At 35.1% G+C, this 14,938-nt stretch overlaps 6 protein-coding genes across 6 annotated transcripts; all 6 read right to left on the bottom strand.

Annotated features, from left to right (window-relative positions):
• Window positions 1-586: 586 nt before the first annotated feature.
• On the bottom strand, window positions 587-2,500 carry LOC117206644. Its single transcript, XM_033446152.1, has 5 exons — window positions 1,671-2,500; window positions 1,500-1,599; window positions 1,059-1,169; window positions 810-965; window positions 587-729 (listed from the first exon to the last, which is right to left on the bottom strand). Exons 1-5 carry the CDS (start codon window positions 2,483-2,485, stop codon window positions 676-678), a joined length of 1,236 nt encoding a protein of 411 aa, XP_033302043.1. The 5' UTR covers window positions 2,486-2,500; the 3' UTR covers window positions 587-675.
• A 1,166-nt stretch (window positions 2,501-3,666) lies between these two features.
• On the bottom strand, window positions 3,667-5,793 carry LOC117206574. The gene is made up of 4 exons (XM_033446052.1): window positions 4,699-5,793; window positions 4,521-4,620; window positions 4,064-4,174; window positions 3,667-3,993 (listed from the first exon to the last, which is right to left on the bottom strand). Exons 1-4 carry the CDS (start codon window positions 5,496-5,498, stop codon window positions 3,667-3,669), a joined length of 1,338 nt encoding a protein of 445 aa, XP_033301943.1. The 5' UTR covers window positions 5,499-5,793.
• Window positions 5,794-6,683: 890 nt separating this feature from the next.
• On the bottom strand, window positions 6,684-8,985 carry LOC117206643. Its single transcript, XM_033446151.1, has 4 exons — window positions 8,183-8,985; window positions 8,014-8,113; window positions 6,989-7,099; window positions 6,684-6,914 (listed from the first exon to the last, which is right to left on the bottom strand). Exons 1-4 carry the CDS (start codon window positions 8,983-8,985, stop codon window positions 6,684-6,686), a joined length of 1,245 nt encoding a protein of 414 aa, XP_033302042.1.
• Window positions 8,986-9,960: 975 nt separating this feature from the next.
• Window positions 9,961-11,712, bottom strand: LOC117206575. Its single transcript, XM_033446053.1, has 2 exons — window positions 10,707-11,712; window positions 9,961-10,219 (listed from the first exon to the last, which is right to left on the bottom strand). Exons 1-2 carry the CDS (start codon window positions 11,549-11,551, stop codon window positions 10,021-10,023), a joined length of 1,044 nt encoding a protein of 347 aa, XP_033301944.1. The 5' UTR covers window positions 11,552-11,712; the 3' UTR covers window positions 9,961-10,020.
• A 442-nt stretch (window positions 11,713-12,154) lies between these two features.
• Window positions 12,155-13,785, bottom strand: LOC117206576 (odorant receptor 82a-like). Its single transcript, XM_033446054.1, has 4 exons — window positions 13,750-13,785; window positions 13,549-13,659; window positions 13,108-13,263; window positions 12,155-12,205 (listed from the first exon to the last, which is right to left on the bottom strand). The coding sequence occupies exons 1-4, from the start codon at window positions 13,783-13,785 to the stop codon at window positions 12,155-12,157; spliced, it is 354 nt and encodes a 117-aa protein (XP_033301945.1).
• A 139-nt stretch (window positions 13,786-13,924) lies between these two features.
• Window positions 13,925-14,762, bottom strand: LOC117206577. The gene has a single exon (XM_033446056.1). It carries the CDS (start codon window positions 14,729-14,731, stop codon window positions 13,925-13,927), a length of 807 nt encoding a protein of 268 aa, XP_033301947.1. The 5' UTR covers window positions 14,732-14,762.
• Window positions 14,763-14,938: the final 176 nt, after the last annotated feature.

Genomic DNA, 14,938 nt, shown 5'->3' on the forward strand with positions numbered 1-14,938 from the left:
GTTAGTCACTGTGCGTAAGATAAGGATCGGATGACGGAGGATAATTTGGACTTTTTCGCAGGATGGGATAGCTGATCAGAGGTATGTTTTCATCACCAGTCATTTTGACCACACGATAGGAATAGGTACACGCGAAGTATCGGTAGGGTTAATGTTAAATAATTGGTCTGGTTCGAATATATTATACTGGAGATAGTAGATATTGTCCGTGTATGAAATATATATTTGAGTGCACGACTGTCAAGTTGATTCTTCAATTACTTATGTGGCGAGACACAGCCAAATGTTATTGCAAATTACTATATGTTTCATTATTTTAGTGCGGCATTTTTATTGCACTAAATATCTCTTTTATTGTTCTTGAATTAATATGAGGTAACTCCCAAATAATAAGCCATTCGAAATGCCAAATGGTCATGTTGAAGCGTACAATGTATTTATTCGAAAGAATATTTCAGGAAATAGCATGGAAATACTTTTAAGATTTCAAAATTTTTACTTTACAGTGATTTACAAATTTTCATTTATCTAAGCATTTATCATACTTAAAAATGAATCCATTTCTCTAAAATATAATCTTTCAAATCAGTAGAACTTGGAAACACTTTTTGTCCGATAACTACTTTAGATTTTAATAAGAAGATACTAAAGCAAATATAATATGATTTCGTATTTTCATATAGTGAGAGTACGAAGCAGACTCAAATATGCGAATGCGGACTTTAACACCTGTAGCGGAGAAAATTCTACAAGAATGCGGATTATATAATTCAAAATAATCAACGAATAGATACATATACGCTACTTACGCTGCAGAAACTGGCTAACGATAATTCGACGATTTTTCCAGCTGTTAATTTCGTGGAAGAGTTTGCAACGGCGAATATTAAAATCAGTCCTAGTGCTTTCTTTTGTGGCAAACGATACCAATCGATCATATAGGCCGATAGACTAATGTTCCTACACTACAATATTGAAATTACAGTATTTTATTAGAATTTCATTTATATTTCAGGTAAAATAATACCAAACGATAACTTTCAAAATAAGTAAATTACCTGTTCAGATAAAATTTCCCCAATGTAACACAGGATGAAAATATTGAACGTAAATGATATGAGCAATGTGCAATAAGTCAATGTTCCTATAGTGTCATTTTGCTCCCATTCCTAGAAAATTGACAACAAAACATGACAAGTGTAATTCGATATATCGATACAGTACAACGCCGTTTATATAAACTCTACTTATCTGAGCAAAAATTTAGTCAGTATTCAATTAAATGAATTTCGGTTGTTTGAATTTGCTAATGTGAACATGGATTCCTATTAGGTAAACCAAAGATCAAAGCTGGTGAAGAGATACGTGTGGCCCTCATGATATGAATTTCAATTATATAAGATACTTGTCGATGTTGTCAAAATTATGCGTAATTATACAAGTTCGTATAAATGAAGTTCTACTGTATTTTAATATCTTTATTAGCATCACTTCATTACCGTGAGTAAATGATATGCAAGGAAACAAATATTCACCGTACAGCCTATTAGTTCCACGAAACATATCTCGTTAAGAAGGTCCTCTATCTGAGATATAAAGCTAAAAATTGTTTGCAAATTATACGTTTACATAGTCTATATGATCTACATAAACATTGAAACACTTTTTACCCTAGTATGTGTAAATGATGTTCCACAATATCGCCTAATCGTTGTTCATGGACGTTCGAGTTCTTTTCTTCTTTCAGACTACCGACGAGTCTTTGAAGCATTTTCACGAGGATTCCAAACTGTCCGCAGACGTGCATGACGAATACAGCAGCCAAGCTGCAAGCACCGACGGTTACCGAATATATCACAAATCCAGCCAAACATTGCATGAACTGCACGATTTCAAACGAAGGACTAGTTCGTGGATCCAGAAGACCGCGGTAAATGGGAAACGCTTGTGTCCTCACGGTTTCGTTGTCGATGATTTCCGTGCGTTTGGAGCATAGTGGCATCACGGTGGTATAGAAAAATCCTCCAGAATACATGAAGCCAGCGCAAAAGATCGCCAAAGATCTCCCAATTCTTGCATTCTCTTTCATAATTTCTCTGTCTTCTTGTCGCAGTTGCGCATGAATACGATCCCAATCTGAGCGAATATTCTCGATACATTTAGCAATCATGACACCGCGAGAGGCGAGGATGTAATATTTAATCGCAGCCATCACGCAGAAGCTGAGCACACCGATCATTTTGATCTTGGCTTCGGGATCGTCTGTTTTGACAAGAACAGTGCAGAGAGCGCAAGGTATCAGGAGGAAACTTATTAGAAAGGAGCTAATGAAGGTGAGAATGATGGAGTTGCTCTTTTCTGTTGTTGTGATACACAGGGAGATAGGCCAGACTCCGATTGATTTGAGTAACCAACGATTTATTTGGACGCTATACATCCAATCTTTGTCCCATGAATGGGTAGATGGATTTACAAGGCCGACCATGCTGCATGGAATGATATTAACGAGTCGAAAGTGCATTCACAACTGAAGGGATGATGAGTGGTGTACATCGATTACTGAAGCTTTCGACATCGCGCATGTGCTAACTTCGTCGGCTTTCTCGCAACAAATATGATTCGAGTAGCTTGCCAGTGTAGAACTTACCTCCTAACCACTAGTTGATTCGATCCGCGATGAGGTGTGTATGTGTGCACGACAAAGCCATAAGTGCGAACGTATGGATTAGAAATATTTTTCCCATGAGTTCTATGTAATTTTTATGTGCGATATTTCTGTTACAATACGTTTTTCGTAAATGCATTCTTTTTTTCTGTATCTTATCTCCAATTGTTGTATCACGTTTGTGATCGGAACCACAGTTATATTATATTATACAGTATATTGAATTTGTGATAAAGTTTAGTTTTCAATTAGTTTCAGTTGTATATGTTACAGTAGTCGCTTGAGTTAGAATGGTGGAGGATAATTTGAACCTTTTCGCAGGATGGGAAAGCTGATCAGAGGTATGTTTTAAAAATTTGGAGCATGATTTGCAGACGTGATACGTGTCAGACGATCTCATGCTAGTGAGTGTGAAGGTATATTATATATTCTACTTTTTAGTAATTTTACTGATATTCGAATTAGCGTTTAAATGTTATACCGAGGTTCATGGACATTGACTACAGCGGAATTATTCATTATGCGATGACGAAGGGAAAGCAACCCTTACTTTCTGTTTTTAACGAGTTTTTCTGCGCTTACGTGTTTTTTTATTCTGACAAAATTTCTTATGTTTATAGAAGATACCAAAGATATACACGATTTTCCGTCTTATATCATATATAAACTAAGATATTTTCTATGATGTTAAAAACCTGTTTACTTGTTAAAACAAAAGTAAGATTACAGGACAGAAGGAATAAATTATCTTTATCCATGAACTCTCGTATAGCATTACTAATACTTACATTAAATATTTAATAATTACATAATAATTTAAACCATAAGGTTTAAGTTTGATGTAACAATTATGTATTAATATGTATAATAGTGCGTTATAACTTTTCAAAAGGATAGACAAATTTGACAGATTGTCATATATATTTATGTACATATATATGACATTGTCACATGTATTGTCTTGTTTATATAAAAATAATAAGCAATATCTTTAATACTCCTTATATTTTAAATTTTACAAGTTTACGCATCAACAGATCAAAAATGTACTGTATTATGTGGCTTGGCGCAACAGGTTGAAATATGCGCAAGCAGTTTTTATTACCTGAAATAGTATCAGATTTTTCAACAATTGGTGAATATAGATAAATGTAAATAAACTGATAACTTACATTACCGAAGGTGAATATGGACATATGAACTAGCTTACCAGCAGTGATTTTAATCATCATGCTGGATCTTAAGATTATCTGGATCAAATTAAGTATATCCTTGTAAGGTAAGTAGTACCAGTTTGTCATATAAACCACTTCTCCAACCTTTTCGCACTATTGAAAATTTTCTCGGTAAATGTTGATTATAATTGGGAACAATTTATGTTACCTATATGTTCGTTACCTGTTCTTTTAGTGTCTCACCGATATAACATACGACAAAAATGTTAAAAGTCATGGAAAAAAGTATTATTAGATATGCAGGCATATACTGAATATCATGTTCTTTCCATTCCTAAAGAAAATATAATATATTTTTAATTAAATTAACTACCTTTTATTCAGTGAATTTGAAAGCAATATTGTTTAAAGAAAGGCAAAAATTTTGAAGAAAACATATCACCAGATTGGCTAAAAGTATCAACATAAAGTTATTAGATATAGGAAGCTGGTAATTCAAAGTAATTTGTTTTAATTCAAAATAAAAGTTTTACTCAAAATAAAAATTGCAATATCAAAATAAGTATCGTTCAGAAAATACGTATCTATGTATAATAAATTGCTCTTAGGGAACATACTTGAATGAGTACATAAACGTATATTTTTCTCTCTAAAATAAAATAGGTCTTTTAAGAACGTACCGTAAGGATATAATATCCAATCATGCACATGTTCATCGTACACTTGAACAGTTCCATGAAGCATATTTCATTCATCACATCTTCGATACCTGCTATAAAACTGCATTCAATATGTACTTACAGTATGTTACGAATAATCACCAAAATAACGCAATAAATATTCTTCGATAAATCTTACCTCAGAACTCTGAGATGATGTTCAACGATCTCGCCAATTTCATTCAGTCCAACGTTTCTACTATGATCCTTCGATCGATTCACATATTCCTTGATCCATATCATGAGAACAGTCAGTTGGCCATACGCGTGGGCTGCAAATACAGCAGCCATGCCAACTGCGCCAACTGCGCTTGAATTTGCGATAAATCCAGACACAAATTGCGAAGCAAGTATGATTTCATATGTTGGACTAACGTCAATTGAAATTAAACTTTTATAGAAACCGCAGGGTAACAGACGTATAATTCTCGTTTCATTTCCTATCTCGATGATTTTCGTGGCGAAAGCCGCCATCGTACAGTGTGACAAGACACCAACTTGCATGAAAGCAGTGCAGAAAACAGTAGTATAGCGGCCAATCCTCGCATAACGCATCATTACTTGTTGATCCTTCTGCCTAGTTACGATTTTCCAGTCATTTTGTATATGTTCTATACAGACACGCATCTCTCTGCTTCGTAACAACAAGGTGCTATAATTAATGCCACCGATAAGCCAATGACTGAAAGGGCCAAGTATCTTCAGTTTCATGCGAATATTTTCATCTTCCAGAATGAGGTGGAGTAAACAGGGGATTATGGTGAACAACACGAAGAAGTAACAGAGAAAGATTAAAACAAAGCAAATAGTTCTTTCTAGCCTCGAAGTGGATGCAGATAGAGGCCAAACCCCGATTGGTTTGAGGAACCATCGATTTAATTGCAAACTGTAATCGCTAAGGCTATACAAATTTTCCTCGATTCTTACAGATTCTGTCATCGTGGTCACTCGACAAAGTTATGAGAACTACTGAATCGAATGTTTGATATGAATGGAGTCGGTGCATCAGAGTGCACAACACTTGCATAAAGTTTTGAGTGATTCTACGACGATCGATTTGTCTGGACAGTTTTTACAACTTGCACGGTGCACGCGACTGTGTATGCTTGGAAGTTACCGAAAGCTATCGTGGGAACGCACAACGTGGACATACATATTGTTAGTTTTACGACAGATTATGATGGGTTTAGTTGATATATGATTGAATTGATGAAGTCATTGGTGCAGTACTTTGCGAGATGTGAAATGTTCTAGATTTTACCATTCTAGAAATTAGTTTTTTGGGATATGCAACGAAGGTAAATGTTTGTTTTATTTTCATTGTTGTAAGTTCTTGGTATGTTAGACTTCATTGATCTTTTGATCAGGTCAATGTTGTTTAAAGGACCTCCATATTTTGAAGCTCGAGTGTTTCATTACTGAGCATATACAGTTATATGATTTCAAAATATTGCATTGGTATCACATATACAGGATGGTTGGTAACTGGTGGTACAAGCGGAAAGGGGGTGATTCTACGCAAAAAAATAAGTCGAAAATATAGAACAAAAATTTTTTTTTAATTTCCTTTTTAAATTTTTTTAAAAATCTACAGTGAGACCCGTTATAACGAGACGTGATAAAGTGCACGCGTACCGAGCGAAAATTCAAAGTCGATTTTCTCGAAAACAAAGCTTCAAACGAAAAATTTTTATTCTATATTTTCGACTTCTTTTTTTTACGTAGAATCACCCCCTTTCCGCTTGTACCACCAGTTACCAACCACCCTGTATATTTTGATGTTGTCTGTAAGATAGACAGGTAAATTTTAACGAACGAAACGAATGAAAAATGGTGACTGAAGAAGAAAAGAGTACTCAGGCGTCATGATAGTAAATACATTTCAATATTATTAGCAATACTAATTAGCAATTTTATAATTTTTCCATATTACTATATTGTAACATGAAAAATTTCCAACTTGTCTTGATTTAATATTCGAGGATATTCGTACAAAAATGTCATGCGATATATTTGCAAATTTTTATGTTTAAAATCTTACAATTTTATGCATAGGTTTTACCAGCGGTGCATATCGTCATGTCACTTGACGCAACAGATTCAAATAGGCGAACGCAGTTTTCATTACCTGGAATACCGATCATTTCCATATGGATTGAATACCTTACAAGGACAAAGATATGTAAATGCATGACTTACATCACCGAATGTATTTATGGACATGTGAGTTATTTTCCCAGCTGTGATTTTAATTGCAGAATTGGATCTTGTGATGATCAGAATCAAATCAAATATGTCTTTGTTAGGTAAATAATACCACTTTGTCATATATACCACATCGCCAAATTTTTTGCTCTGTTAGAGATTTGGAACGTCGATTACACTTCGAATTAATTATACTTAAGTTATCAGATTATTTTATCTGTTACCTGTTCCGTCAATATATCACCTATATAACATACTGTAAAAATATTGAAACTCATGGACGCCATTATCATGAAATACGTAGTCAGATTCCGAATATCATGTTCGGCCCATTCCTGAAAAAACGAGTATTTTACTATTAATTGAATCAACTACCTACGTCCTATGGATTATGGAATTCGAAAAGTCCCAAAGTAAAAGAATCGTAATTAAAATTATTGCAATATTCAAATACAAGTTACTTGAATTAATAAAAAAAGTGTAGCGGCACTCGACAGTAAACTTTCTAACGGTTTCTGTCCCGTGACTCGCTATACAAAGACCCTATCCTTCGGACAAGACGATTGCCAAACCTAACCTAACCTAAGCACCCGCTATAAACCTTAGGATTTCCCTAACTAAGGTTCTTCAAACGAGTAAATAGTCTTTGTTTTAACATTCCCTAAGGTTTATTACATACTATGGAAGGATACGGGAAATATGGTTTTTCTCACGTACGATGCTTCCCGCTAGCAACTTTCTCTCGAGGGCGGTTAGCCTTTCTCAACCATCGACTTAGAGATCAACCAATTAACAGTAACGTCCATTTCCCTCACTTTTCTAACGAAGATTTTCCTCGACGAATCCGACGATCTCGTATTCTTAGACACAGCCTCTGAGACACTTTTCTTCTGCAGTGTCATCGTGACAGAAAGTCAGTCGAGTCTAGAGTCGATAGTCGTTAGTCAGCAGTCGAATCGTTAACCGACAGTCGATAGTTGAGCAATTATCATCCGAACTAGCTTCGCGCACTCTGAATCGCTATCGTAACGCAAGAAGTCGAACTTGTATCCGCGAAGCGCAAACAGCTATTTGTTAACAAATATATTGTTAACCAATCACAAGTGATTCTTCAGCACCTATCACGATCTAATCTCAAAAGTATCACAAAGTAAAAGAAATTTTGGGCCATTTGAGCGTTTAAATAAATTATAGTTACCATAGAAACACATAAAAGTAAGCACATGTTATATTTTTTATCTTTACGTACCGTAAGAATGTAATATCCGAGCATGGATATATCAAGCTTGCTTTTTAACAATTCCATGAAGCAGAATTGTGTCAATACGTTTTCGATACCTGCTATCAAACTGCAATCGATGTGCACATGAAAAACTCCGCACTAAAATCCCGACAAAAATTGCAGAAATATATCTTACCTGAGAATTCTGAGATGATGTTCAACGATCTCACCTATTTCGTTGAACTCAACACTTTTTTTCTGATCTTCCGATCGATTCACAAATTCGTTGATCCATCTCATCAGGACAGTCAGTTGACCATAGGCGTGAGCTGTGAATACAGCACCAATGCTGATAATGGCAACGGCGCTCGAATTTACAATAAATCCAGATATAAATTGCGTGGCGAGGACAATTTCGTTCATTGGACTGCTATCAACGGGAATTAAATTCTTATACGCAGCACAAGGTAACATGCGAATAATTCTGGTTTCGTTGGCGATCTCGATGGTTTGAGTGGCGAACGCTGTCACCACGCAATATGTCAAGACGCCACCTTGCATGAAAGTAGCACAAAAAGCCGCGATAAAGCGGCCAATCCTCGCGTATTTCATCATCACTTGTGAATCTTCCGGTCTCGTTACTATCTTCCAATCAGTTTGCACGTGATGTATGCAATCACGAATCTCGTTGCTTCGTAGCAATAAATTGGTGTAATTGATGCCTCCGATAAACCAATGACTGAGCGGACCAAACACCTTCAATTTCATGTAAATACTTTCATCTTCCAGAATAAAGTGGAATATGCAAGGGATCACGGTAAACAATATAAAGCCATAACAGAGAGCGATTAAAATAAACGAAATGATTCTCTCGCGTTTCGACGTTGATGTGGACGCAGGCCAGGCACCTATTGATATTAGTAGCCATCGATTAAACTGCAAACTGTAATCCCCCAGACTATCAAAAGTTTTTTCTACTACCGCAGACTTATTCGTCATCGTGTCCACTAAAGTTGTGGGGACGACTGAATCGGATATTTTTCATGAAACGAGTAAATGCATCAGGTTGTATAACGCTTGCGCATTGTTCACCGAACGATTGTAAGCGGGTCGATTCGTGTAGTCAGTCTCTGCAACCAGTTGCAGCGGTACACGCAAATGTGAAAGTTTAGAAGTTGTTGACAACCATTTGGTGAAGTGGAAGCCTCTGTACGGTTTAGTGGATCTATTATATTTAAAATATGGGAAGATCTATGGAATTCTTGGTGGAGTGTTTGGAAATACAAACGATTTCACTAAATTTTTTAAATACTAAACACGATTTGCACAGGTAATTCAGAAAATGCTATGATATAATTAGAGATTAGTGTAATAAAGATTATGAATTGACAGAGTTGACTATATTAGGGTCATTTTTTGAACAATAATCGGCGGAAAATTGATATCCACTTTCGAAGATGGTCAGAATGGATGGTCAGAAGATTGATACAGTATCTATGCATATTTATGTACTGTGATTTACTTATTCTAAATAATGGAAAATCATATACGTTTTGTTTTATTTGTTTAATATTCCAATTCTTTTTCCTACAGCTAGAATAAACATTTGTTTCGTGATATAAGTTGGGATTATTTTTCAGTATATTTTAGCAAAGGTGTATAAGAAATATCTCATGCATAAATGTTACACGAATACAAACAATATTGTCAACAATATTATTGCCAGTATCTATACTTAGAATCGTAAAAACTTGTGCAGTATAAACTATACTTTAAAATTATATTTTATTACGTCACTTGACGTAACAGGTTCAGATACGTGAAAGCAGTTTTTATAACCTGGAATAACAATGATTTCATGAGGATAAATATGTAGATAATGTGTACAGTAGAACTTCATTCATTGAAACGAAATTTTACTGTCTGATTAAACGAACTTCCATCGTCTGACTTCACTTATAGCAACGAAAATTTCTATCATTCGAATAAGAGATCATCGACAGTCAAATTTTATATTTTAACTCTTTAATAAATTCAGATAGATGGTGTTCCAGCATAAACGGAAATATCAAGTAGGCTTACAGTACTGAACGTTTGAATGGACATATGAATTATCTTCCCTGCGGTGATTTCAACGACCACACTCGACCGCATAATGATTAAAATCAACTCAAGGATTCTCTTTTCGGTTAAGTAGTACCAATTTGCCATATACACTACGTCACCAACTTTTCTGCTCTGTTAAAAATTCATTCGGTTAATATTCATTATAGCTTTGATCTATTACATTATTTATATTTTTATTATATGTTATATTATTATTATTTTTATTATATATTTCAGTACCTGTTCTGTCAATGTTTCACCGATATAACATATTACAAAAATGTTGAAACAGATTGAAGCCAGAAGCATGGAATAGGTGGTCAAAATTTGAATATCGCTATCAGACCATTCCTAAAATATGTAAAGAGAATGCAACGATCGTACACAGAAAGGATTTAATAATAAAATAAATTTTATAGTTGATTACTTTAATAAGTCCTCTTTAGTTTAATATATTATAATGAGAAATATCAGTGATTAATATATACCGTAACAATGTAATAGCTGAGCATACACATATGCAGGGTGGATCTAAGCACTTCCAAGAAGAATATTCGATTTACCGTCTCCTCGATACTCGATACAAAACTGTAATTGGAACATAGGAAAATTACAAAAATACAAACAAGAACATATAAGAACGATATAAAACAGAATACCTCAGCGTTCTCAGATGACGTTCCACGATAATCCCTATGTTCTCAAATGGTGCTATTTTCTCTTTTCTCGATTCATTTACAAATTCTGTGATCCATGTCATAACAACATTCAACTGGCCACACGCGTGAGCAATTAGAACAACCGTTATACTGAGAATCCCTAGTGTACTAGAGCTTACGATGAACCCAGTTAAAAATTGCATACAGAGAATAATCTCATTCGTAGGACTTTCATTGATATCTATCAATTCTTTGTATATCACGTATGGCAACTGGTGCACGATTCTCGTTTCATTACCTACTTGGATTACCTCTGTGCTCAACGCTGTCATGAAACAATAACAAAAAACACCACCTTGCATGAAGGCCGCTGTTGAAGCCGTCACATAGCGACCAAATTTCGCGCTCTTCAGCATCACTTGTTGATCCTTTTCCCTCTTCACTGTTCTCCAATCTGTTTGCATATGCTCGACGCAATGTCGTATATTTTTACCTCGTAATAACAGAGTAGTATAATTGATGCTACCAACGCACAAATAACTCACAGGTCCAATCAGCCTTAGTTTAATACGAAAACTTTCATTTTCCAGGATTATGTGGAGTAAACAGGGGATTATAGTGCAGATTAAAATGATATAGCAGATGACGATTAAAACGAAGGACATGATTCTTTCGAGTCTCGAAGTAGAGGGAAAAGAAGGCCACGCACCGATCGGTTTTAGGAACCAGCGATTTAATTGAAGACTGTAGTCGCTACGGCCATCAAAGTCGATCTTTATAGCCACAGTTTTGTTCGTCATAGTGGTAACTCATCGACGCTGTAAAAACAACTGAATCGAGAATAGCCTGCACCGCGTGTGCCAGTGAACCAGGATTTCTTAACGCTTGCGCAGCTTTCTCAGAATTATAAATTGTACATGCCGATCGATTTGTCTAGTCAGTCTCTGTGCCACTTGTTGAAGCAGTGTAAGTTACTGAATACGTTTAAAAGTTGTCGACAGTTCAAAAGATGTCGCGTGACGTAGATGATGCATACGCAAGGAGAATTATTCGTGCGATATACGGGATTGAATTGGAAGTATAGAAAAATGTATATTTCTCGAATAATGTAGGTTGGATTAATTCAGTCATTTCAGGACTCAAATATTTCAAGATTCTTTCTAAGCCACATTCGTGTGTTATTACTCTATTACACTAAATGAATATAATAGCATGATTGATTTTTAAGTAAATTTCATTATCATGTGGAGATAAAAATTCGCTTAGTTTGGCTCTTCGTTTTATCAGCACAAAATAAAACACTCAATTTTCGTGACAACGATGGGGAACTTTTCCAGGAAGGGGTTAACGGAGTATTCGAAAATTACAAATAATCTCATGGATGGAATTGCTATTTTTTAATACTAAGTGCTGAAGGTCAATTTTTGGTTGTGTTTTACATTATTCGAAGAGTACTACAAATAAAAATAAGAATTAATGTAATAAATAGATTGCGCATATTTATGTAAATTCATATTTTCATTACATCTATTATACATGTATATTCGTATATCGATTATATAAGCCGATATCATCTTTTACGAAAACGAGTGCATATACAGGGTGGTTGATAACTGGTGGTACAAGCGGAAAGGGGGTGATTCTACGCGAAAAAAGAAGTCGAAAATATAGAAAAAAATTTTTCGTTTGAGGCTTTGTTTTCGAGAAAATCGACTTTAAATGTTCGCTCGGTACGCGTGCATTTTACCACGTCTCGTTACAACGGATCTCACTATAGATCGTTGTCTCGATGGAAAAATTTAAAAAAATAAAAAAATTTTTATTCTATATTTTCGACTTCTTTTTTCGCGTAGAACCACCCCCTTTCCGCTTGTACCACCAGTTATCAACCACCCTGTATAATGATGATACGACTAGAAATTGTAAACCGTATGAATTGTTGCTGATTCTTCTACTTAGAGTTTTCGAAATTAGAGTTTCGAAAGGCAATTTTACTTCCATATTCATACTTACTGTATCATGATTCGATTTTATTTCACATTTCTCTATAGTTTCACGATTGACGTTTTCTAATTTTGATTGTTCAAATTAAAAAACAATTCTGATTACGGTTGAAATTCACAATTTCTGACATCAATTTTTAACATAAAAATTATATACAATATACGTAGGTATATTTCATTCTTTATATATAAAAGTTTTTAAAACGCTTTATACTTTTTCTAGGATTCCATTTTATCTCGTCATTTGCTGTAACATATTCAAATACGCGAAACCTGTTTTTAATACCTGAAACGGTAGAATACTCGAATGAATAGACAACACGAGCATAAGTGCAAGTATCGAATTAACTTACATTACCGAACGTATAAACGGACATCTGAATGAATTTTCCTGCAGTCAAGTGGACAACCGTACTCGATCGCGCGATGATCAAAATCAAGTCTAGGATTACTTTATTGGGTAAATAATACCAGTTTGTCATATAAACCACTTCACCAACTTTTTGGCACTGTTAAGAATTTGTTCGATTACTTATGATCACGATTTCGATTTTTAACATTTATACTATTTCAAATTAATATTCATATCGCTTGACATTAATATTTTAATATCAAAGCTACAAACGACTGAAGCATGAAACCTTTTAACAAAGGAGTCCAAATGAAAGATATACAAAGAAATCATTCAAATTATCAAAATCATAGTCTTGCAAATCTATACATTTACTATACAAGATTATGAATTATTCATTTTAGTTACTGTGGTAGTTTTAATGTTAACGACTCTCAAATACCTGCTCCGTTAATATTTCACTGATATAACATATCACGAAAATGTCAAAGCAAATTGAAATGAGCATCATAAAATACGTAATCAAATTCTGAATATCCTGGTCAGCCCATTCCTAGAAATGAAAATGAAACAATAATATGCAAAAATGGATTCTCGAAAGAAATAAATTAGTAATAATAATAAAAATACATTTGACAAGTACCGAAAGAATGTAATAGCCAATTACGCAAATATCCATCGTGGATCTGAACATCTCGACAAAATATATTTTGAACATCACATCCTCGATACACGATATAAAACTGCAATTAACACATAATGTAGTCGCGAAGATCACTCTTACAAAGCCAACAAGAAAAGAAATAAAAAAGTACACCTTACTTCAATGTCCTCAGGTGTCGTTCCACGATCATTCCAATTTCGATAAAATTGCCAGTTTTCGTCCTTTCTCTGGTCTTATTAACAAATTCAGTGATCCATACCATAATTACGTTCAATTGACCGCACGAGTGTGCAGCTAGCACAGCTGACAGACCAAAAATCCCACTTGTACTAGAATTTGCGATAACAGTGGACCACAATTGCAAGAGAAGCATAATTTCGTTTGTTAGACTATCATCGACGTTCACCAGCTTCTTGTATACTGCACAAGGTAACAAGTGTAAGACCCTCGTCTCGTTTCCAACTTGCATCTCCACTGTACTTAATGCTGCCGCAAAAAAAAAGCACAAGACGCTACCATGCACGAAAATGACGGAAAAACCCGCTATGTAGCGGCCTAATTTCGCGTTCTTCAGCATCACGTTTTTATCCTCCTCTCTGGTCACTGTTCGCCAGTCAGCTTCTATATGTTCTATGCACTGTCGTATATTTTTGCCATGTGTTAACAAAGCTGTGTAATTAATGCCGCTGAAGATCCAATGGCTCACATAACCGAACATCTTCAATTTGAAGTTAAAGCTTTCGTCTCCTAGAATCATTAGCAGTAAACTAGGAATCACAGCGAGAATCACAATGCTTAAGCAAACGATGTTTAAAATAAACGAAACGATCTTTTCGAGTCTTGTCGTGGAAGGAGACGATGGCCAAGCGCCGATTGATTGTAAGAACCATCGATTCAGTTGAAGACTGTAATCGCTGTTGCTGTTGCTGTCACTTTCTACGATCACTGCTTCGGTCATCATCGCGGAATGAAGCCGTTGTTAGAAATCAAGCATTTACATATACAGGATGTCTGTAGAAGTTTCAACGCTTGCGCGGGTTTTTTATGTTCTTGTTCGACTGATCGATTTGTCTAGTCGGTAGAATTTTTTTAGAATACTGCAAAGTTATATACGCATGGAAATTGTCAGCTGCAATTGTGTGAAATGGTTGATGTAGATGTAATGAAT

The sequence above is a fragment of the Bombus bifarius genome, unplaced genomic scaffold (assembly GCF_011952205.1).
Source record: "Bombus bifarius isolate JDL3187 unplaced genomic scaffold, Bbif_JDL3187 scf7180000008008, whole genome shotgun sequence".
Classification (NCBI taxonomy): domain Eukaryota; kingdom Metazoa; phylum Arthropoda; class Insecta; order Hymenoptera; family Apidae; genus Bombus; species Bombus bifarius.